Source organism: Morone saxatilis, unplaced genomic scaffold (assembly GCF_004916995.1).
Source record: "Morone saxatilis isolate NCDOM2014 unplaced genomic scaffold, NCSU_SB_2.0 Contig3, whole genome shotgun sequence".
Taxonomy (NCBI): Eukaryota; Metazoa; Chordata; class Actinopteri; family Moronidae; genus Morone; species Morone saxatilis.
This window is the reverse complement of record NW_023339873.1, coordinates 3,669,933-3,694,700: the sequence shown is the minus strand read 5'-3', so window position 1 is coordinate 3,694,700 and position 24,768 is coordinate 3,669,933. Positions and strand designations below refer to the sequence as shown.

Below are 24,768 nucleotides of genomic sequence, written 5' to 3'. Positions count from 1 at the left end.
ATCTCTATTGTACAAGTCAAACATATCCCTGGATACATTTTGTCTATTTCCTGTTTAAGTTACCTTAAACGTCCAGATTTTACTACAATTAAATGTCTTAACTACTTTACTTTGTGCTCCAAACTGTCCTGTTATACAACCTCCTAATATTCACCATTTATACAACTTTAATCCAATCCTGTTAATTAACAGCTGTTTTTATTAAGTTATTCTACAGAAAATCTGGTTGTTGGACGATTAAACATTCAGGCTGTCGTTAGAAAACAAGGCGTTGATTTGTGGATGAATCTGATATTTAATGTCACATTATATAATTAATCCTGTTTTGAACCATAAATAAATCTTATAGAAGGGAAAAACGGCTGCAACTGGTGATTATTTTAATTATCAATGAATCATGAAGGACATAATATGAAGTCTGCTAACAAAAACACATATAACAGATAAACATCAAATGTTGACATTTGAAAAGCTGGAAGCAAAGAATTGTTGGTATTATTGCTTTAAAATACTTATAAATTAATTATTTAAGCTCCAATTTGAAAGCTTTTACCTGTCCTAAGACTATCTGCAGCCTCCATATAGACGGTGTAAAACCTGCATAAGGAGGTAAAAGGGAGCATCAAACACAAACAACCAAGTGTGGTGGATAGCAAAACATTCATTCTTTTTATTGACTGGAAAAATACAGGGACCACAAAAAAAAAAAAAAAAAAAGTGCAGTCAAAATGATCCCCAAACACCCATGATTAAAATCCCCAAAGACTTCATTTCATCAACTTAATACATCTCAAAATTACAGAGTTAATGTGCAGCAAGTAAAGCGCTATGTTAAGTCATGCCACAAAGCAGAGGAGGGTTGTGGGTCGGGGGAGGAAGGGGGGAGAGAGGGTGAGTAAAGGAGGGAAAGGCCAGCCATTTAGGTCGTACGGGGCATCGTGAGTCAAAGCCACAACACAAGAAAAAGCGGCATCGTCGTCGTGGTGGTCGTCCGAGCCTCTCAGATCGCATCAATGTCAATGTCGTCCTCTTCCTTTTCAGGCGTGTCTGGTTTCACAGTCTCCACTTTGAGCTCGCGGGCAGAGGACGAGTACACCACCTGAGGACGGAGACACAGCGGCTGAGCAAGAAGCAAACACTAAAAGCGGCTTTACATTTTATCCTCGCTGTCCACGGAGGTTACGGACCGCAGCTGCAAGGTCTGACCGACACTGAGGTCTTTAATAAGTGTTCATCTTCAACACTAGTGCGGAGGATTACAGGTTTAAACACAGGCTGTTATTATAGAGGAATAAATATTGATCACAGTCATATTCCAGGAGAGTTTCCTGACTAGAGGACAGCACTCGCTTATAAAACGTACCAGTAGCCCGAATTTAAACACATTTACCTTTTTATTCAACTTATCCTCCCAGCTGTCGAGTTTCAACACAACAGGCACACAGGTTTATTAAAGCGAGTGAGGAAGTAAAATACAACTGAATATTTCAAATACTTCCAGGATTTTTGGAGATTTTAATACATTTCCAGGTGTTTGTTAAACTTTCCGTGTCTTACAGTATCTCCAGTGTGTGTGGGAACTCTGATCAGGTGGCAGCTTTCAGTAATTGTTTTTTATACCAACTGAAGAGTGAAAAACAATAAAAAACCCAATACCCAGCTCTAGTCTTTAAATATCCCCTCCAGACCAGTAATTATAGTTTCGGATTTTTCATTTTGCTTTTACTTTCGCTTTCCAGAGTGGGTTCTCTTTCAGTTTTATATTTATCATTAAAATGTTCAGTTCTTTTTAGCTTCAGTGATAGTTTGTCAGTTACAATACAAACACTTTGATTCTCAGACATCTATAAACTGACAAAGACTAAAACAAAGACATTTCCTTTATGTTTCTATTTTATTTTAGCTTTGTAAGTTAGCTTTCCTCCTAAAGTCTCAGTTAACTAAAATGTTTCACACCTAGTTTTAGTTTAATTTAACCATATTAACTTACTTTCACTAATAATTGCCATAGAGTGTTATAAGTTTAATCAAATGGTTAAAAACATCAGACCATCCTCTCCTTCTCCCTCAAAGAATCCACTATTCACAAATATTGTTCCATTAAAGTTTAACTACTGAACACTAGATGTCTCCTGTTTCACTTAACAGTCAATTCTCAGTGTGAGAGCTGCAGAGATCCAAGTTTCCACTTCACGCTGCGTGCAAGTTGCCTTTTGGACTATGACTCGTTTCCAGGCAAGTCATGCTTTTATGTACACGTTAAATTTGGATTTAAGGTGAGCAGAGAAACTTCACTCCTTCAGCAGACGAATGTGAAAACATCCTTCTGGTGTCAAACTGGGACGAGAGCCAGACGAATAAATGAAATGAGAGTGTTTTGTCCTGTTTGAGGAGGTTTTACCTCAGTCACAGCATCACAGTCGAGGAACAATAAGTTTATTTTCAATATTTTCAGCATCACAGTCGATTTTCATAATAAAGTAAATGTTCAATCATTGCCCTGCAGTAACTGTATTGTTCAGGTGCAGTTTAGATCAATAAACACTTTAAAACTAACTTTATCTAACTGAAACTAGTATTTTCTTTAAATTAAATAAAGAGACCGGGCTTTTTTGGTCTTTTGCAGTAGTTTCGGCAACGTTTTTATATTTAAAAAGTAAAAATAGGAATGTTTTGATGAGGTTTGTGAAGGAGGACACTTTAAATGTTACCTACATACAACCATTTAGATGGAACAGATAAAAGTAAGACGGTGAAACTAAGTTGATAAAGTGATCTACGTCCATCTGTTACCTCTACGTTCTCATCATCTTCCTCCTCCTCCTCTTCGCTGCCCTCACTCTCCTCCTCCGCCTCCTTCAGCCATTTGACAAAAGGCGCAGCCTTGGCATGGATCTCTTTGGCAAGTTCCTTAGAGACGTACTTCTTAGAAACCTGGTGGACAAAAACAGTCAGTCAGGTTTTGTAACGGCTGATTAAAAACCCTTATTGTTGCTGTAACTGAACAAACCCTCGTTTAATCCACATTACTGGACGTGATTTAAAGACTTCTATCAACAGTGTAATTACAGGAAGCGCTCCAAGTAAAATCAGCTGCTGACTGTCCATTGTTAACACAGGAAATCAGATAAAAATGTGACCACAACCAACAGTTATTAAAGGACAATATAACTACATTTTAAAAATAGATCCAAGATTTTCTGATAGTTTTTTCCTTCTCTATACCTGAACTTTTGAGTATTGATTTATATTTTGTATTAATGTAAATATTTAAAGTAACTAGTAACTTATGTTGTAAAATAAATGTAGTGGGGTAAAAAGAACAAGATTTGCCTCCAAAATATAGTTTAGTGGAAGCATCAATTAGCATCAACTGAATAAATACTTGAGTATTGTCCAGAATATACTTTGAGTAAATGTACTGGGTGTTCAAATGTACAGACTAAAGTAAGACAAACATTGCTTTTTAACATAATAACAACTCTTTCATGTTTTCCTAATCTGGGGTCAAAAAACACATTAATATTTAATAAAAAGTTGTATATTTAAATGTCTACTCACTCCCACACCCACCTTCTCTGCCCAGGCGAATATGACGTCTTCCTCCAGCAGGTCTGCATCGTACAGGTCTTTGAGGATGATGGGAACTCGAGACAGCAGCTGGACCTGATGCAGCTTCACGACACACTCAAATCCTCCCAACAGATACTTCTGGGCCTTCTTGTTGTTGTGGCAGAACTGAGGGCGAGATATCAGTCATTAGACACAACCGACTTTAATATCACAGAGAGTACAACAGCGTCAGCTCAGGTGGAAAATCTAATCTAAGGAATGTTTGGAGGGGCAGGAGAGACGGTTCTGAACATAATCTGTGGGAATTACTGCTTTAAATCAAACAAACTAATTACACCGACAGTCATGTATCAACCAACTTACTCGCAGGAAGTGGCGTTTGTACTTCTTGATCTGGTCGCGGATGTTCTCGTTGAAGAGCAGCTCACTGAGGATCAGGGGGCCCATGGCCTTCACATCCAGACGCTCCGCCTCCGCCAAGATCTCCTTATCGGCTCCGTCGATGGTTCCACTCTCCTTCTTATGCTGGAAACGGAGAGCAGTAAAGTTCAGGAGTTCCCTTCACGTTTCCCCCTAATTCTGCTACGATTAACTGTCTGAGAATGTATACCATCAACATAATAGTATTATAAATAAAGCCTCTTAAGATTTATTTTTCCTCCTTACACATGTTTCCTGTTTTCTTTCTTATATTTTTCAAGTAGAGCTGCTGTGTAGTGATTCCAGATTTCCATCATTTGTTGGTTACTGATGCCAAGTCAGTTTATTTCAGCTCATGAATTTAATACTTTCTCCCTTTAACTCTAGTAACAGATAAATATGTCACTGCAATGCAATGTTCAAGAACCCTGAGATGAAATAAACTTATTTACAGTTATGTCTCCATCACTGTAGCAGCATTAGCGTCGACAGTCAGCAAACACTTACTTTCACAAAGTTGTAGAAAAGGTTGACCCTCTCCTCCAGGGGTTTCTCCAGGTCTTCGCTGAGCGTCAGGTTCTTGGCATGGTCGCTGATCTCCTCCATTCGTCGCCTCTGCGCCTCCTCTGTTGTCTCCTCTGCCCAGTCCTCATCATCGTCGTCTCCATCCTGAACACCAGACACACAGAGGACAGAGAGGTCAGACACAAACAAAAGGATGGTGGTAAAAAATAAATAAAAGCTTTGCTGCAGGCGAGTAAATGAAAAATCTGATATTTAAAACAGATTATTTTAACTGTTTGTTCCTGTACAGGCAGACAACTCGAGGCACTTCAGTCCAAACTTGTTTGTTTTAGTTGACCGAGCAGCTTGTTTAAAAGGCTCTGGGCAAAAGTAAACTCAAAATGACCTCTGGACCGTTAACGGCCCAATTACTTTTTGAAGAATCAGTAGAAAATCCATTTGAAGGCAAGTAGTTGCACTTCATGATGAAATATGAGCATGAATAAGCCATCACCCTGGGCTACTAGCTTTAAAAAAAGGTTAAAAACCAATTTTTGTAGGCAGAAATATCAATACGTTGATGAAGCCTGAGAATCAAAAGTAGCACAGGACTGCGTTATAGGGAAAGATCTGACATGGCCGATCTTTGATTTAGCCGTGAGTACACAGCGAGCTGTCCACAGGGACGTTGAACTCAGCGATCACTTTGAGCTCCCAGAAGATTAGTTTAACATTTCCTTAAAGTCCCAACAGTGAGACAATAACAGCATGTGTCCGACCGACTCTCACACCTGTTACAATCTGGCTCCTAAAGAGACTCTAGATGCCTCATCATGGACTAGTCCAGGAGGCAACAGGTGGCTTTGACAAAATAAAAAATATATAATTGTTGAGGTCAATTTTACATTCTCCAATTGTAGAAATGTGTAGCCATTAAAAATCTTTAAACCTTCCTTTAACTTAAAACTACAGCTGACTGGTATTCTTGATCTGTGAAAGGATTTATTTTTTATAGTGAAGGTTTCTGACTGCAGGACGAGTCCCTGCTTGAGCCCGATGAAGGGAGGAAACCCACCACAGCCTCAGGAGCATCAATGTTGTCGTGGTTTCCTGCCTCTCCGCTGCCGGACCCGTTCTCCTTGTCCTTCTTGCGGTTCTTCTTCTCCTTCTCTTTCTTTACAGATGCAGATCCACTATCAGTGCTCTCTGTTGTTGGAAGGAGCAAAACAGTTAATTATCAAGTCTGCATGAGCACAAGTTCCTGTTCTGCTCAGAGAGACGAAGCTCACAAACTGTCACTGTAAGAGGAGAGCGAACTCTCACCTGGTGGGTTTTTGAGGATGAACGTGCAGAGCTTGTGTCTGGTGTCTAGCATGCCGCGGTATCCACAGGCCTTACAGGAATTGCCAATAGTTTGTTTCTTGGGATTGACATGCTGTAAGAAAGACAAGTAAAACCTTTGTAGATTAAAACAGCACACAAAAAAACAGGAAGAGGAAATCTCTTCTCTGCTCAGTTCTTTGCTTTTATTATATATATTATTATTTACCAGATCAGTTTCAGGGTTGTCACACTCGGGACACAGCACAAATTTTCTGATGAACCCATCAAGCATGTCCTGCAACTTGTTCGCCTCGTGGGATCCGTTGACGATGTAACGGTCGTTTTTGGTATCAAACTGGGTCTGAGCACCGAGTTCACAACCAAAAAACTTGGTCGGGTCTGCGGAGAAGAGATCGGGAATAACAGATAAATAAAAGTAAATAAATTATTTATAAAATAAATAATTGATGTTCCCTGGTTAGCACATTCTAAAAACAGTTTAAACAAATGCCAACTTTTTTTTAAACATACAAAATTCTAATTTAAAAACCATCAAATGATGCGAGTGGTTTTATGATAAATCATTTTAACTTCTATTTCTGGCACGGTTCAGTATCGACTCAGCAAATTCTACTGTATTAATATTGGATAATGTGAAGTTTGTCACGCTCAAGATTACAGACAGCTAACCATCTTAACAGTGAACCGTTTTTCTTTCCAACCTCCTGCCTCAACCAGAGACAGAAATTAAAGAAGCCAAAACAATCCAAATGACATTTCCTCATGACTAAAACATCACGAGCTGTACTTTATAAACAGGGGTGGGGTTCGGCTTCAATATTTTATAGGGGACGGGAGCGGAACTAACTTGGTTTTGAAGCCTTTGTTTGTTTGCAAAAAGGGAACTTGTTTGGAAAAATCTGTTAAATTAAAACATTTAATCTTTTCACATTGTTTGGTTGAACTGTAAATTCAGAAATTATATATTAAAAAACATTTAAGTAAAGCTTCAAAACAAATTGAGTTTAAAAAAAAAAGAAGCTGTGAGTTTCAAAATAAACTGTTTGGTTGATCTCTTTTGGTTTGGTTAGTTAAAACCAGTCGAGTTGACAGACACTGAAGCTGCACGTGGTTTTACTTACATGTTGGAGGCCTGTTCAGTGCCTTTGCAACATCAACCATGTTGACAATGACCGTCTTGATTCCATTCCCTTTGCCTTCAACCTGAATTAGATAAAAACAGACCATCAACACAAACCAAGAAGAGAAAATGACGCCATCACTTCTGCTGAAGTCTCCATCAATAATTCTGTATCTAAAATGTTACTTCAGGCTTCTCTGACTTGATCAGAGTCAACATGCCGTTCTCTCCACTTCTGTAGTAACTTGTAAAACATTTACAACAGTCGCGTACAGACTTTTAAAGACCCCCTGCGACGGCGAGCCGTTACCTTGGCAATCAGACGGGGCATCTTGTAGCGGTAGAACTGGTCTGACACGCTGCGGTTGACGTTGACAGACATTTTGGCTGGATGTTAGCACTATCAGTAAGATAAAAGGATCTTGGTTGGGGATTTTTCGGGATCTTCTGTCTGGAAAAGAGGGGATGACATAAACGACTGCAAGCGCGCTCGGTCTCTGACATGAAAAACGCTGTGCCGCTGTGGCCGCAAGCTCCTTGCTTGAAGGCTAGATTTCCACCACACAGGTTCCAACGGCTGCGCAACAGCTCTGAAAGAGGAGACGGACAAAAAAACTATTAATATTTAATAAAGAAAATCATTCAACATTAACTTCATATGCGTTCTAGCCAACTTGAATGAATAGAGAATATTGACTAAATGTTTTAGTCACCAATTAATGCAAAGTGCTGTTTTCCCAGTAACATGAGTGAAGATATGCAGCTTCAGTCTGCCAGTATTCATGGAGAAATCTACAGTTTATTTTGATATATTTGCCAAAAAAAGAAAAAGAAAACTCACTTTGAGCCTCTAGTTTGGTTCTAAATGTAAATATCTGCTTTCTATGTTAAATTTGTATAATAAACTGTATATTTGGTTGTTTTTTTACACTGTTGGTCAAACAAAATAAGCAACTGAAGATGTAAAATCAGGCTCAGGGAGATTATCATAAAAGGTTTTATTGCTGTATTTTATAGACCAATCAACTGTAACAGGCAGATTAATCATTATGAAAATAATTAGTTACACCCCTGATTATACAATTTATTTTGTAATTAAAGTAGTGTTGAACCTGGACAGCCCACAACCCACAAGAACATAATAAAACTGATTACTGTGGTGATTGATGGTTCCTGAGTGACAGCCATTAGTTAATCCAGACCAGAGCGGAGTTACGACATAGATGATAGATGATAGAAGATAGATAGATAGAAAGATACTTATTTATCCAGAGGGAAATTCAAGTATCCAGTAACACACAAAACACACATTAAACCTACATATAAACAGAAATGTCCAGCGTATCCCAAACCAGGGAGACATGCGGAGGGACACTGGAGAATCCCTTACGCGAATATTTCTCAACACTAACAAGTTCACGCATAAAAACCTGCGCTGCCTGACAGATTACAAACATAAAAAAAAGGAGCCTGAAGCCTCTGCGCTCAGAAAATAGTGCTGACCACATCAAATATCCATGTGATCCCACAGCGAGCAGGCAGGACAGCTCGGTCCAGAGAGGAGAAATAAACCCCCAGCCGCTGCACTCAATGCTTTTGTGGACATATACGTACAAAAATGGTTTTGTGAAAGCCTTTTGTCTTACACCAGGGCCTCTGGGTTTAGTCACATAAGGCCTTCTCTTGTTATTAGGTCAAAAACAGGAGGCCTAGCAGCTGCCAAACAACCGCCCCCCCCCCCTCACTACCACCTACCACCTCTCCTCTCTGCTTTAACGGCTTTAACACCAACTCACCACCAACCTGCGGCGGGGAATCTCTCCGCCGTGTCAGGTGGAGACACGCCCGCCAGCCCGGTGTGACAGTGTCCACAGGTGAGGTCCACAGGTGATGCGCTCGCGCGGGGCAGAGGTCGAGGCTAACTTAGCTTAGCATAGCTGCTTGGTGCAGAGTGCGTCATACACACGAGTGGGGCGACTGGGAGACGCCATTTTGATACAGCAGGCACTCAAATGTGTGTGATGTTGCACAATAACGCACAAACACACAGTTTATAGGTATATAGATTTAAAAAAAATAAAAAAAAAGGGTTTAAAAAAGGCACATTTCGACTTACCGTTTTCGCAAAACAAAGACATAAACACAACGCTGATCGTCCAAGAGCCGCAGTGAACGGTGGTCGATAGCCGGTGCTGGTGTTGTATTGACTGCAGCAGGGTGGTTCTGGTTCTGTTCGGCTCTCAAAGAGGCACAGTTAAACACCGTGAAGCGTCCAAACAGTGCAGGTGCCAGGCTCAGGAGACGGAGCTGAAAATGGGGAGGGGAGGGGGGCTAATGTCTGGAAACGTCCTCGGGGTTTGGGGACCTTTTGGGGGGGAAGAAGAAGAGTTGTTATTCATACAAACTGCGGGTTAAAGGACAGGCTGTCGGTTGTGGTGTGGCTGGCAAACCGAGTCACCAAACGAGGAATAATGACCAAACAACGTAACGTCACGTTTTTAAGGTTATGTAACTCCGCGGGCAGGTAACGCTCGACGGCTAGCTATGAGCTAACTGGCTGCGGTTCACATTACACGTGTTTTATCGCCAAGTTCCACCCAGATTTATATTAATATAGTTACCTGGAATATATCCTGTCGTTAAAAAAAAAATAAATAAAAGAAGTGTGGTCACCCGCGGAGGGATGGGAGTATAATCTAAACACGGACTCGCCGTTAATGCGTCCGTTATAAATAGCGGAGCTCCAGGACATAGCCAGAGCCCAGAAGCTAAAGCGAAGCGTCGTCGCAGGTGACGCAGATATTAGCCGGGGCTCAGTCGACGGCCGCGGCTGGCCAGTGAAGATAACGTGATTAAAGTTAACGTATCTCTCAACGCTGCCTCGCTGGCTGGGGCTTTTTATACCAGCGGGGCAGTTAGCACCGTCAGTGGAGGGGGGTGAAAGCCACGTCAGGATGAACCGGAGGAATATGTGATGAAATAATTTCGCTGCTTACCTCTCGAAGGTTCTGCGAGCTGAAACCGCGAATCACGTCTCTTTTACGGACCCGCGTCGAGCTGACGGATACGGAGCCGTTGGCGACTTCCGGTGGCAGCGGCGGTTTAAATAAACGTCCGCTCGCTTCCCGCTTGTGCTACATCATTCTTTCAACGGCTGGAAGTACGGGAGTTTTATGGAGACGGTTGGTTTTTTATTTTCCAGAATGATCTTTTAAGTAAAATGTATTTTTATTTATTTTATTTGTATTTATTTGTATTTATTTTATTTTATTTCAATTTCAATTTTATTTATTTTTATTGTATTGTATTCATTTTTAATTTAATTTAATTTAATTTAATTTATTTTTATTTTTATTTTTATTAATTATTTTATTTTTATTAATTATTCTATTTTTATTCATTTTTTATTTTATTTTATTTTGTTCATTTTTTATTTTTTATTTTATTTTTATTTTTATTTTTATTTATTTTATTTTTATTTATTTTATTTTATTTTATTTTATTTTATTTTATTTTTATTTTTATTCATTTTATTTTTATTTTTATTAAAAACAACCAGGTATGTGCACACATACGAGGGATTTGACTCCGGTTTTTAAGTTGCTCTCAATGTACATACACAGAATAAGAATTATTAAACAGGACAACAAGCTCAACAAGAAATACATGAACTACTATGTACAGTTATACATATATAAATGTATTAATAAAACAATAACATTTGTAGACAAAGTGCAGAATGGAAATTATGCTGAAATAAATATTTACGTGCAGGTTTCTTTATGTATCTCTATTTATGCATTTTGCTTTATCTGTCAAAGCACTTTGTAAACTTTTACGTTTTTACAAGATGCTAAAGAAATAAAGTAATTTATTGCTGATTAATTTATTTTACCATTTCTGTTATACAAATGATATGTGTGTAAGAAAACTAAATATCTAATAAAAAGTACTTAATCGGGAAGGTTTCTGTAACTTACAAAACTAGTAAAAGCTGCTTCATCAGGAATATTTCTAACAAAAAAAACAAAATTGAGACACTGTTAATAACGAATGTTTGATGAATCAACTTAACTTTTATTTAGATAGAAGTTTAAATATCATGTTGCAGTGCAGAATTGTATAATAACATTTAGATTATATTATTTAATATTATACTACTAACTAAAATAAAATATGATAAATAAGTAAACTATATAAATGCTTATATATATATATATATATATATTCATTATTCGGTAATCAAGCTAAATGAGTTTTTATTTTATTTTGAAAGGACAAAAGGAACTGGTATGACCAGTATGACGCTTACGCAGCCATTCTCCTTTCTCATTGGCTGACGCTGACGCTGTGCGTGCGTGCGTAGGCGCTTCCTCAACTTGACTAGCAGCAACAGCAAAATAGAAGATGGTGAGTATGAAATGGCGAAAAGGCCAAACATTTACACATTTGCAGCGCGCGTTTCGACCTCCTCTCTCGCACAGTGTTGTCTTGGATCAGTTGTCGACGTTAGGAGCGCGACATCGTTAATTTAACAGTCTTAATTTAAGGGTTATCTTTTAGTGAAGCTTCATTCCGAGATGGATCAACGATCACATGACAGCTGAACACTTTGACCCCCCCCCAAAAAAAATATAATTCAACAAGCCGCAACCCCCCTAAAGTCACTCTCTTCATCTGCACCGTGGTATTTTCGGTTTTGTTCTGTTTGTTCATCAACCATTGCTGCTGTCTGTTCAGTTTATATCACGACATTTAATTTTATTTCTTTAACTTTTTCCTGTTTGCCCAGCAGTTAGCTCCCTGTGCTAACGTGCTACCAGCTGCTTTATCTTATGAGGCACCAGTGATGATGTTAGTTAGTTATTAACACAAACTGTGTATTTAAATGAGCTCCACGCATTTTATTTTTACATTAGGGCTTCAGCTGGACGTTATTCGTTAATTTAGCCATTCATTCTTTGTCCTTCTTGTTCCTGTGTGGAGTTTTTATAGGTTTACAGGAGTTTGACTTTAGACTTTATTTGTCATTTGGATTTGCATCAAAATGAAATTTCGTTGCAATACAGCACAGCAGGAATAAAGGGTGAGGCAGTATGTACAGAATAAATATATATATATATGCACATATAAAAAAAAAGGAGAGAAAAGGAAAAACTTTTGTATAAAAAGACCTGTTAGATAAAATATATTTCACAGTGTGGTTGCCTATGTAATAGAAACTTTTGTATATAATACAAATAAGATTAAAAAAATGATACAGGAGTTTGGAGCAAGATATTTGCCAGTTTTAGGTGCAGTTTAAGTCAATGTAGTTGATTGATTTATGACTAAATTCCAATCAGCACTTTTGATTTGCTTCACCACATGATTTTGCATTTGCTGACACACACAGAAGAAATCTATATATTTGCTTTTATCATCATCATCACTAACCATCAACCATTAACAATCGATTCAACCACATTGTTGTTTAACTTTTCTTATTTGTTTTTGAATGATTAATATCTGTCTACTTAATCCATTCACTTTTTAATTTCTAATTTCAGTTTTCCCTTCTTGTCCCAACTCTTTCTTGTCTCTCTTTTTTTATTTTTATGTCTTTGATTATGCCTTGTGTCGTTCTCTCCATGCACATCCTGCCTTTCTCCCTATCTCACCCACTCTCCTCCTCCCACCCCTCCTTGCCTGTCTCCAATCAACCAGGCTGGTCACCGGGTAAGTGTCCTCGCTCTGTGTTGGATCCCTGTTTTCTGGTCGCTCTTCTGCCACACTAACATGGGGTTTGGGGATTGTGGAGGTCTGCTGTTTCAACTAGCTGCTGCTAATTCAGTGATCTGGTTCCCGGCAGGCTATAATGCTTTAATTACACCTTCTCTCAGCTGTTGTTCCCAACGAGAAGTTGACAAAGAATTGAGTCGGCGTAGAAAACCTAAAGCTCCTGTATTAGATTTCCAGAACTCATATCTGTGATGACTCAGGCAGGCTTTAAGGTCACGTTCCTGAAGATGTTTCACAAATTAAAGTGATCCCTCATTGGGGAATTCCTACTGGTGACTCATCTATTTCAAAACAGGAAGCTTTCCACTTCAGAAATAATAAGCTGTCCTGATTGAACATATTTTAAGTGAGGAAATCTAAATCCGGACCAAGTTTCCTGTTTTGTAGTTAGTGAACGAAGGTTTGATGCATTAAATATAAATGTAGTCACTTTAACTAATGAGAAAAACTATTCTTTTGACAATAAACGTGTACGGAGTGACACAAATGTTGCTATAATTTCACACATTTAACTTGCATCAGACAGTTTTACTCCAGGTGTTTGCACTGTTTGATCATATAAACTGATATATGGGGACAGATAGAGCCTTTAAATGTTGGTTTGTTTCTCATCAAAGCGGTAACATGCTTCCACAATTAACATTTACAGCACCTCTCTGCTGGCTATCGGAGTTATATAAAGGTTGTTTATGTATTTCATGTTTATTATGGAACTTCAAGTTTGCTGGTGTTTGATTTTTATTGACTCATAGTGTTCTGTGAATTACATAATTATCTTGCTCGTATGTCCTCTATCTGTTATTGAGTGTCTGGAATCCAGCTGTGATGATTCAATCCATATTTTACCACCACTGGCTGTTTTTTAGAATAAGTTAAAAAATAAAATAAAAATCACCCAGTTTGAATTCAGACACTTAATATAGCTTTTTACTCACAAACATTGCTTATTTACAAGTTTGAGCTTTATGAATTAAGCCTGTTTATACACTGTACTGAATTAAGCTGGAGTAGGATGTTCAGGTGCAATAACATAAAACCTTTTTGAACCAGATAGAAAACAACTTAATAACGACTAACTGAGGAGTACAGTGGTTCTGGTGGAGTCTGTGTGCACACTGACCTGCGGCATCCAGCAGGGATCTGTCCTGGGCCCACTTCCTTTTCCAGTGTTCAATGGCTGCATCACACAGCTTAAACTCTCCCGACGCTCATTGGTGGTTGACTAACTCATCTGTGTGTGTGCGTGTGTGTGCGCGATGTTATCAGTTGGTCCTGGTATTAGGTGACCTGCACATCCCCCACCGGTGCAACACCCTGCCAGCCAAGTTCAAGAAGCTGTTGGTCCCGGGGAAGATCCAGCACATTCTCTGCACAGGCAACCTCTGCACCAAGGAGAGCTATGACTACCTGAAGACCCTCGCTGGAGACGTCCACATAGTCCGAGGAGACTTCGACGAGGTCTGCGTGTGTTTGTAGACAACATTGAAATAATCTAGAGCCTTTCTAGGAGTCCCTAAACACTGCCATATTCATTACACCCCACAATACAGTTAGAAAAAGAGAGACCCAGTTTCTTTAATTAGGGTAAGGGATTAATTAATTGTGTGAAATTAATTGGGCTGTCAGCGTGGGTGAAAAATTTAGACTTCAGCTTCTTATTAAGTACTTACTTTATGTGTTGGGGGCATGACATTGTTCTTCAAAGTCAGCAGAATTGTCTTATTTTATAATATTTCCAATAGGAGGTTTTGAACTAAAGGTAAAGATAGGGGCGGATAAGACATAATTTATGTGGCTTAATATTTAATAGCAAAGAAGGAAATGGATCTCGTGCCGGTACTAAAGACTAATTGCAGTGTAATGTAACTGTAATTGCTCCCTTCTTACAAATTGAGTTTTACCTGCCTAGTTTACAATTTTTAGAAACAGCCTCACTGAAGAACTGCTTCCTTTAATACAGCGATAGCATAGCTGATTTCACTCTTTGTGGTGTCTGGTTTAACTTGTGCACATCACAGTTTTTAGTGGCAGATCACTGAAAACAAGCATTATTACAATAATGCAGCAGTGCATAAACCTTATTGTTTCTCTTTCTCACTCGTCCCCTCTCAGAACCTGAACTACCCGGAGCAGAAGGTGGTTACAGTGGGCCAGTTCAAGATCGGTCTCATCCACGGCCACCAGGTGATCCCCTGGGGCGACATGGCCAGTCTGGCGCTGCTCCAGAGGCAGCTGGATGTCGACATCCTCATCTCTGGGCACACACACAAGTTCGAGGCATTCGAGAACGAAAACAAGTTCTACATCAACCCTGGTTCGGCCACAGGAGCCTACAGTGCACTGGAAAGGTAGAGGAGTCATAAAACCCACAAAGGATAGAAATGTGGAAAATACTGCCCAAAATAAGGCCCACATTTAAATTCATGCGGTTTAATTTTTAGCATTTTACACTGATTATAAAACATCAGATTTCTTGTCATGTGAGCAGCGCTAATTAGAATTGGGACATTGTAAGCCAAGGTTATTATAGTTCACTGAAACTAAACTAGGCTAGGGGAAAAAGAACTGAAACTATATTGTATCCTTAAAAAACGAACTAAAATAAAATAGAAACATACAGGAAATGTCTTTAGTCTTAGTCTTTTTAGTCAGTTTGATAAAATTTGACAACACAAGCACGAGGAGGCACTGTTGGATATGTTTATTGAGACTGGAATGTCTACATGGCTGTAAAACAATATTGTATTATAATATCTATTCTGAACTAATTTAATCTTGCCCCTGACAAATACCCCCCATATTATAATATAAAAACTAAAATAAACACTGAAATTAATAAAAACTAAACCAAAACTTAACATTTTCAAACAATAAAAATAAAGCTGAAATGAGGAAACCCACTCTGGAGACTAACTGAAACTAAACCTAAAAGGAACGACAAAAAAACAAATAAAAAAAAACCTACAGAACTAACTATATAATAACTCTGCTGTTATTACTTCTATTAGAAATGACAGAAATTGGATCCACTGAAGAAGAAAGTATTTGATGGATGACACAGAAAGTCCCAAACAAATCTAATTTGTTGTCACAGGAAGTTGTTCAGTGCGGCACTGTGAGCAAACATTAGTTCACTTCAGATTGTCCTTAAAGGCCTTAAAATGTCTTAAATATGATTTAAACAGCTCTTAAAAATGGATTGGATTAAGTAAACGTAATTTGTATGAAGTTGCATTTTTCAGTTTCACTTTTAAAAGTGTTTTGGTGAAAAGTTTGTATTGATCACACTAACGAGTACAAAACGAAACCAACATGGAACCAGTGCTGATTTTCCTCCATATCCTTTGTACTTTGTTGCCAGTATGGACGTAATACCCAACCTCAGAAATAAAACAGGATTCTATAATTTCATATAGAAAATATATTTTTGGAAGGAATATTTTTAAGTCATAATTTGTTTTCAATCTCATTTTGTTAGAAGAAATCGTGAGAAAATTTTATTGTAAATTATATTAAATTGTGATTTGAGTTTATCCCTATTTGACCCCAATACCATCAATTACCTCCAATACAACGCAGCGCTGTTAATGCTACAAATTGCATTTAAATGAAGATATTTAACAAATTCAACAACAACATTTTTTGGTGCTACTTTCTATCAATTAAACAGATTTTCTGGAAAGAGACACTGAGGTATTTACAGCAGCTGATGATCTCCTCCAGTGCAGGTTTACAGGTTTACAGGTGTAATAGTGTAACAGTAGAGTCAAGCAGTCAGGAGTGCAGGAAAAACCCCTGACCCTAAAACACATCTGTCTTCTCTCCTTACAGCAACATCATCCCCTCTTTTGTATTAATGGACATCCAGGCGTCTACGGTGGTGACGTACGTTTATCAGCTGATCGGCGACGACGTCAAGGTGGAGAGAATCGAGTACAAGAAATCTTAAAAGGACGGCATTAAGAGGAGGAGGAGGAAGAGGAAGTGGAGGAGAGGAGTTGGGTTAACGTGGCTCAGTGTATCGTTTCATTCCTTTCCACCAGGGGGCAGCAGCAGCTCCCCTGCAGTCACCACAATGTTAATGCTGAAACAAACTGTTCAGTAACTTAACTCTAAAAGACCTATGTATTATATTGTTTATAAGTCATCAGCATTTGCTTGTATCCAAGCTGTCATTTGGTAACTGTAGAGAATGCAATAATGTCACATGTATTTGTTATCAGAAGAAATATTTGGTGCCATTTTCATTTTGTTTTGTTGTTCTTTTCGCCCTCGTCATGTCCTATACATGTAAACAACAGGCCTTTAGCTTTATGTAGTCGGCCTTCTTTCATGCATTTCTTCCCCACAATAAAGACATAATTTCACTCCATCAGTTGTTTTGTCTTAAATAATTCTAAAAATAATCATTATTGTGAGTTAAAGTGACAGTTATTGTTCTTAGTGATTAAAATGAGTATCAACACATATCATATATCATATTATATCATATATATAACAGATACATTTGCTTTTTCTTTTTTTAAAGCATGCAATATATTCCAGAAGTCCCCATATAATCCCAGTTCACACCCATATGTGATAGCAGAACATTTAATTCCAAAACCACGAGCACTACTCTTTCCACCAGATATTGAACCTGGCTGCAGGGATCTGACCCTAGAGTCACCGATCCAGATGGGTTGAAGTTGAGGTCAGGGCTCTGTGCAGGCCAGTCAGGTTCTTCCCCACTGAACTGGGAAAACCCATGTCTTTATGGAGGGGGTTTTGCACACTGGGGGTGATTGTGATGTTGAAACAGAGAAGGAGACTAACTGTTTAGCATTAAATGCTGTATTTTATTTCACTGGAACTTTTTCATCCATTGGGTTAGGGTTAGGGTTAGGGTTGGAGCCACAGACCAAAAGGTAGACAGGCATGTCCTCTTACTTTTTGCCATATGATGGAATTTGGTGCATAAATACAGTAACTGTATTGTACTATAAGCCTCAGTTACTGTTGTTTCTGACAATTTTGAGTGTTCAACAAATGAATTTCTTGCAAATAGCACTTTTTTAGACGCAGATCTGCAATTTTATTCTTGAATTTGACAGTTTTTAGGCCATAAATGTTGGTTTAGTAGTATTTTCCCACTACAGTTATATACCTATTGTAGATAACATCACTTATAAGTTAATGTAAGAAGATAAAATGTACCATTGAATATATATTTAAACAGAATATTAAGAGTATTTCCCTGTTTTTGGTTGTTTTTTTGGGGCTCTGGGTTTGTGCTCCATGAGGGAACTGATATGAGTATTATTTTAATTACAGTGTAAATCAGTGTTTGGACAATCATGGCTACAAACCTGACTGTAAGTAAATACAGCACATGGGACATTACTAGAAATGAGTACAACAGGATATTAGAGAATACAATTATTTAAACAATGAGATACAATTACTGTTTTCATGTTGATTGTGTTGACGTATACAGAACAACAACCTGTGAGAGAGCAGATGTTTTATTCATGAGTCATAATATATAAACACACACACTCATACATTACATACTCAAATGTTTTTATTATTATTATTGTTATATATATTTCATTGTTATTATATTTGTGTTTTATAAAAATGTTTTAGGCCTTTTAAGTTTTCTGCCTCTCTTTTGCACTGTATACTATCTGTTGTCTTTTTAAACTGTGCAAAATAAATAAAACTAAACACTAAAACTATCAGCAGTCCAAAGTATTTAAAAGAATTTATATGTCCAGCTATTTTCAGCTAAATAAAATCTAAAAACTGTATCTGCAGCTGTTTATTTAGGTTTAAGTTGTCAATAAAAGTGTATGTGGTTGTGAACACTTAAGATTTACACGGTGAGATGTGATCTCATTGTTCTTTAATAAGCATTGGTCACGTGATTTCCTGGAAATGAAGTCTTCAAAAGGTTTTCTCTTGCTGCCACTGAGGGGCACCAACGTACCGAATCCCTGGATGTAGCTGCAGACTGAGCCAAAAGTTATTTTCAGTGATTTCAACTCTCCAGTTTCATTATTCTCAGGTTACACAAAGTGTTATAGATATGTCATAAATCTGAGAACGTGTCATCGTCCCATTCTCCCACAGAGAGTGAACTCAGACATTCACTCAGAGAGTCGTCCAGTCCTTCCTCTTCCTCCTCCTCTTCCTCCCTCTCCAGCAGCCTGATTCTGGCTCCTGGAGACAAAAACAAAAATATTTAACCAACTGAAAACACGACTTATGAATGGTTCTGTTAAATATTCTAGATATAATCACAGATTTGACAGACGTTTGTCCACAAAATAGAATTAAAATGACCACATAACTGAATCCAATTGTCCTTTTACTGGGGAAAAAATAGTCCTTGAGCAATTTGCTGGCTTACTTGTTGGACTTTTCCTCCTCAGTATGGGTGATGATGTACGTTTCTTCATATTTCTTTGTTTTGGTGGTGTGTTGGGAATCCTGTGACGTTAATGACAAAATGGAGGATTACAGATGCTTACAAGTTCTGCAAAATGTTTATTTCCGAGTTACTTTTTATGGCATTCGGCATCCGCCATTAGATGACATAAATTTAAACAAGAATAGTGATTTATTGCATACTCCGAATGGATATTGATGCCTTTGTAATCTCCATTTAAATCATGTTTTTGTATATAAATATCTGTTAACCTTGCTCGCCGGTTTGGGATTTTTGGAAGAAAGGATTTCCCAGGATTCCTTGCTTTAGTGTTTATCTTGTCGTTGTGTTTTTCCCTGGCAGCAGGAATGTGTGATCGATGTTTATCACTCTTGCCAGTCCCCTTCGAGGTAACAGAAGTCCCAGCAAGGTCGTCTCTCTCAGGGTTGTAGCCTACAAACAGAAGTCACGGTCAAATTTGTTAAGAGTCTCAGACATATGTGTCTCAGACATAAAGCAGGTTCCTAGAATTCCTCCTAATGTAGCTGAAAGTAGTTCAAGGTTTATTTAAAGTGCAATATCACACCTACACAATGAGTGAACACTGAAAGCAAACACAAATCTACTGACACTGCGAGTTGTACATTGTAAGACACTGAAAGGTTTTGAGGTTTCTAAAAAAGAAACCGTTTTAAACATTTAGGAGGATCTATTGGCAGAAATGGAATATAATATCCATATGTATGTTTTCATTAATGTATAATCACCTCAATGATAATTGTTATGTTATGTAATATTTGGTTAATCCAACCTTAAATTCAGGCAAAGTTAAATTTTTAAATGTCATAATATCTGGTGGGAATGTGAAAGCATCCCAGACACCAGAGTTTAATTAAAGTGGGACAAATGGCTCTGGGAGGATGTTTTGAGGAATTTTAGGGGTTTTCTCAGGGGCACCAGATCCCAACACACCAAATGTGGAACAAAGTATGTTTGTGTGGGACAACCCTGAGAGAGATGACCTTGCTGGGACTTCTGTTACCTCGCCGGGGAGTGGCAAGAGTGATAAACATCAGTCACACATTCCTGCTGCCGAATGCCATAAAAAGTAACTCGGAAATAAACATTTTACAGAACTTGTAAGGATCTGTAATCCTCCATTTTGTCATTAACGTCACAGGATTCCCAACACACCACCAAAACAGAAATATGAAGAAACGTACATCATCACCCATACTGTTTATATAATGTCTAACTAACTTCAAATTTAAACATTTAAACAAGATATTTTGGGGTTTGTATACTTTTATTTTGATATGACTGAGAGAGAGAGAGAGAGGAGAGAAGAAAGGAGAGAGAGAGAGAGAGAGCACACAATAAAGGGCAGCAGGTTATTACCCGAGCCGCTGCAGTAAGATCTCAGCCTACATGGGGCGTGTGCTCTAACCAGCAGACATACCGTCCACCCCTCCCAGACACAAAATTTCTCTTCTTCCCTTTAGCTCATAGAATGTCTCAGCTTTGCCCTCTGGATGATTCAACAGCACACAATAGACTGTGCAGGTTACAGGCGAGGCCTTCAGCATGTGAAAAAAACTTGCAAGGTTACCAGCTCCCACGCTAAGTAAATACAGGAGGATTAAAAGAGAGGGTTTCAGATTGCATATGGTCTTACGCAATCGCCTGTGATAAGACCAGCTTCACCCACTTCATCGGTAGTTTCCCAGTCTTTGTTGTAGCTACATTTCATTTTCTTTATGTTTTTCATCGTATTCTGCCTAAATCTGCATGTTGTGACTCGAAAATGAACCTGCATTTAACCCTTTATGAGCGCAGTTTGATTGATATCAAACAAAACTGAGTGATTAGAGACTTCCCTGCTTCATTCACAGCCATTAAAACCAGATTTTAAAAAAGTGGTTTGACCTTTGAAAGCTAGACAGAGCCAATCCAAATGTGGTGCATTGTCTCAATATATTGGACAATGAATTAAAATGCTTACTGGGGACAGATAAGAAACCAGAATCCTAGAAATATAAGACAAATATGGTAAAAGAAGATCTGAGAGGTACAGTTGGCAGTGAAATATATCATTAATGGATTACATTGTTTCTTTCTGTTGTTCAAAAAAAGCTCAAACCTTATCTTTTTGTTTTTGTTGTTCTCACCTGTTCGTATACACCTGTGCAGCACGTTCATGTAGTGTTGAGTGATGAGGTTACGGACGTGTGCGGTGCTGTAGGAAGCTGCAACGGTGTACAGATACTCCTTCTGAGCTGGTGTTAATGCTGCATGCTGAGGGACAGACAGAGGTCAGGTTTCACACCGATGCAGTTTTTCTATCACTGCACTTTATTCTATTGTATTATATGTCATTATAAACTTTCACTAGTTTGAAACATATACTGCAGGATGAAACACTGCTGGGTTATTGATTTTCTTGTATGAAGGCAAACTGAACTGAAGTTGCAAGTTTTTGCCTTTGACTTGAAAGACATCCGTTGATCACAGACAGCACAATGGACAGTGATTAGAAACTAGAAACACAATGAATAATAGTTCTACCTTCAGAAATGGGGCTGCTGTGATGGTTTTGGGGATTTGTATTGCCGTCACATGTTGGAGTTGTGGTTCACATCTCGCACCTGGTGGTCTGTTGATTTTCAAACCGTTGTTGAACTTCATGTTGGCATCTGTTACCAGAGAGAACGACAGACAGTTTGACAGATTTGTGCCTCAGGGGCCGGCTGACAATGCTTGCTGAGAGGCAACTGAAGGTCTAAATATGCTTCAAATAAAACATGGCAAAAAGTATTTATACCTGTTCTGACTGAGATAGGAACAAGACTCAACAAGCTGTACAATATATGTCAGTATCACAAGGTTTAGAGAGTTTGGATAGTCTCTCTTGTTTGTCCGCATGAAGTGACAGAAGTGTAAACACCTGGTTATTTGTGACATAAATTGTTTGGTAAAGTTCGAGAATTCCACCACGACATTATTACAGAATCCGTTGAGCAAGTTAGTTTGAAGCATACTGAGACCTTTAGGTATGACAGTAAGTGCATTTCCATAACAACAGAATTAATTGATTGCTAATGACCCCCAAAACGGCATAAATGAAGGATTTTAAGCTTGGTTGAGGTGGAAATGGAGAGGTTGAGCTAATATGTCTGAAAGGTGCCTTTAAAGTGCCTTAAACTTGAATTCTTTCAAAGGAGGCGACTCCACTGGCTGCGAAAGAAGTCTGATTGTGTGTAAGCTTATGAGAAAATGACGCTACTTCTCATTTGATTTATTAGATCAGTAAACAGTTTCTTATTGAGTTTATGGTTCATCTATAGTTCCAGTCTTACTATCATTACGCATGAATGGCTTTCATTTAGTAAATGATGGTCCCATTTAGAGTCAAATAGACCATAAAGCAGGGTAGCAGGGTAGCTACCATGTTGTGTTCTCAGGTTCTCATTCAGATCCAATCAGGATAGAGGCTTAACCTTGCCAACTCATCCAAAAATGGTCACTTCTGGCTCCAATAAAACCAAGATATTCGAGGCTTCAGAATTGTACTCCACAAACCAATGGGTGACAGTCTATGCTCCGTGACAAACACTAAGATATAACTCTGTTCTCAGTTATTATTCAGTTTAAGAGGTGGCATTTGGCTTGTAAAGTTGTCAAAGTGTTTTGGATAATTTGGTACACGCGAGCCAAAACTGAAGGCTTGTATGTGGACTTAGTTAAAAGTGTCAAACCAAAGAGCTTCTAATTAGAAAACAGCATGAGTGAGCTTTCTTCCTGTAATCTATCAGGCGTGACCTGGGTCAGGTTGAGGTGTAGGATTTCCTCCTCTTTTCCACTGATCTCCATCACACTGCTGACTCACACTCCCTGATAGAAAACCTGGTTCTCCTGTTTCAAAGCAGACAGGATACTAGACATGTTTTGTTTATTTAACAAGGAGATAGTGCATGCACATCTGAAACCTGACCCCCCGAGGAAAAGACTGCGATATTGACAGAATACGGAGGATTTAATACGCTGAATAAAAAGCTGACCCAGTAGAGGCATTATTTGGGGTTCCTCTTATTTCTGCAAGTTCTTTTTTTTACTGCTGACTTCTTTAGTTTTTATAAAATCTTTATCTATGTTTCCAGGATTTAAGCTTACCCATTTTTGACTCATTCATCCCAGAACCGCTGCAAGAGAAAGAGCAACATCTCAGTGACATTAACACAATCTCAGAAAGCATAACTAGGGCAGAAAATATTTGTTTCAGGCACTTAAATTAAATTATTACTTTACCTTGGCAAAGCTCCATCCCAATGCCGCCTGTGGACCGTCTTTTTTTCTGCAAATGTCACTTGTTTTTTCATGTCAGGGCGACGTACGACGACTCCAAATCCAAGTATCCTCTGCACAAGCAAGCAAGCAGCCAGTTTAACTCCTGTTTAAGACATATCCATCCACACTGAGGTCAGTCCAGATAGTTCAAGTAAAGAGGTTACTAAGGACCTTAGTGGGAGTGTCCTTTCTTATAAAGCTCCAGCTAATTTGCTGAAACAAAAAGAGGGAAAGTAACAGACATTTAGGATCCATCACTAAAGAATAAGTGTTATTATAATTATAAAAATTATAATTTGCATGGTCTCACTTGCAGGTTTCTTGGTCCTTTAATGTTTTCTGAATTAGTGTGTGGCTTCCAGTGTAAATTATTTTGTCCCTAAACAGGATGAAATCTTAAAGAATGAATAAATGTTTCTGTAATCTGTTTGTTTGATTGGATTAAAAGTGTTTGTCAATTAGCTTGAATTGGTTCAAATGAGGATCTTGATTCATGAAATTCAAGAAAGCCTAAATGTGTGTTTCTATGTACAGATAAACTGAGATATAAACATGATTAAACATCCATTGTATTTTTAAGATCCTCCAATAGAAAAAAAACCCTGAGATTAGAAAATCTCTGCAGTTTTGAAGTTACCAGAGTGTGTAATATAGCAACTATTTATTCAGGTTTATTCCAAATCCATTTAAAGGATGTAAATGAAAGAGTGAATGTACTGCTTTTTTTATAGAGCGTTTCTAGTCTTCCGACCACTCAAAGCACTTGACACTACAACATTCAACCATCTAAACACAGAGGCTGTCGTGCAGGAGTCGACCGCTTATCAGAAACAGAAACTAAGACTCATTCACACACAGCCTTCGGGAGTTATTTGGGGTTCAGTTAGTTGACGACTTGCTCTGCCACAAAGCCTCAGCTGTCGGCATCATTCTGTTGTGTCCCCTTTCTTTAGTCCATGATGTAATATCTCAGTAACTATTGGATGGATTGCCATGAAATGAAGGCGAAGGCATTCACATTCCCCACAAGATCAATTATAATCACTTTGGTGATACTTTAATATTTCATCCAGCACCATCATCAGATCAGAGTTTGACTCTAGAAGGATGTTTTCACGTTCATCTGCTGCAAGTGGAAAGTTTCTCTGAGCTCATTAAGAATATGATTTGAAGGGGCGGGGCTTAAGAGTATGATTTGTGACATCATCAATAGTTTAGAAATCCTGATCCAGTATGAAACTTATAGAAGTGTGATATAGAAACTGCACAG

The 24,768-nt window shown here is 38.4% G+C and overlaps 2 protein-coding genes across 5 annotated transcripts; one reads left to right on the top strand and one right to left on the bottom strand.

Moving 5' to 3' along the window:
- Positions 1–641: 641 nt before the first annotated feature.
- Positions 642–10,094, bottom strand: eif5 (eukaryotic translation initiation factor 5). Of its 3 annotated transcripts, none has more exons than XM_035673602.1 (12): positions 9,958–10,094; positions 9,078–9,326; positions 7,272–7,551; positions 6,963–7,044; positions 6,047–6,219; positions 5,821–5,932; positions 5,573–5,703; positions 4,501–4,662; positions 3,937–4,098; positions 3,562–3,738; positions 2,794–2,934; positions 642–1,099 (listed from the first exon to the last, which is right to left on the bottom strand). In XM_035673602.1, exons 3-12 carry the CDS (start codon positions 7,341–7,343, stop codon positions 1,001–1,003), a joined length of 1,311 nt encoding a protein of 436 aa, XP_035529495.1. In that variant the 5' UTR covers positions 7,344–7,551; positions 9,078–9,326; positions 9,958–10,094; the 3' UTR covers positions 642–1,000. The 3 variants fall into 3 exon arrangements, with proteins under 3 accessions (XP_035529495.1, XP_035529497.1, XP_035529496.1); XM_035673604.1 differs by having other exon boundaries at positions 3,574–3,738; XM_035673603.1 differs by lacking the exon at positions 9,958–10,094 and adding an exon at positions 9,583–9,824.
- Positions 10,095–11,237: 1,143 nt separating this feature from the next.
- vps29 (VPS29 retromer complex component) lies at positions 11,238–17,114 on the top strand. 2 transcript variants are annotated; one of them, XM_035673606.1, is made up of 5 exons: positions 11,238–11,371; positions 12,668–12,679; positions 14,009–14,200; positions 14,855–15,090; positions 16,574–17,114. In XM_035673606.1, the coding sequence occupies exons 1-5, from the start codon at positions 11,369–11,371 to the stop codon at positions 16,689–16,691; spliced, it is 561 nt and encodes a 186-aa protein (XP_035529499.1). In that variant the 5' UTR covers positions 11,238–11,368; the 3' UTR covers positions 16,692–17,114. The 2 variants fall into 2 exon arrangements, with proteins under 2 accessions (XP_035529499.1, XP_035529500.1); XM_035673607.1 differs by lacking the exon at positions 12,668–12,679 and having other exon boundaries at positions 11,240–11,371.
- Positions 17,115–24,768: the final 7,654 nt, after the last annotated feature.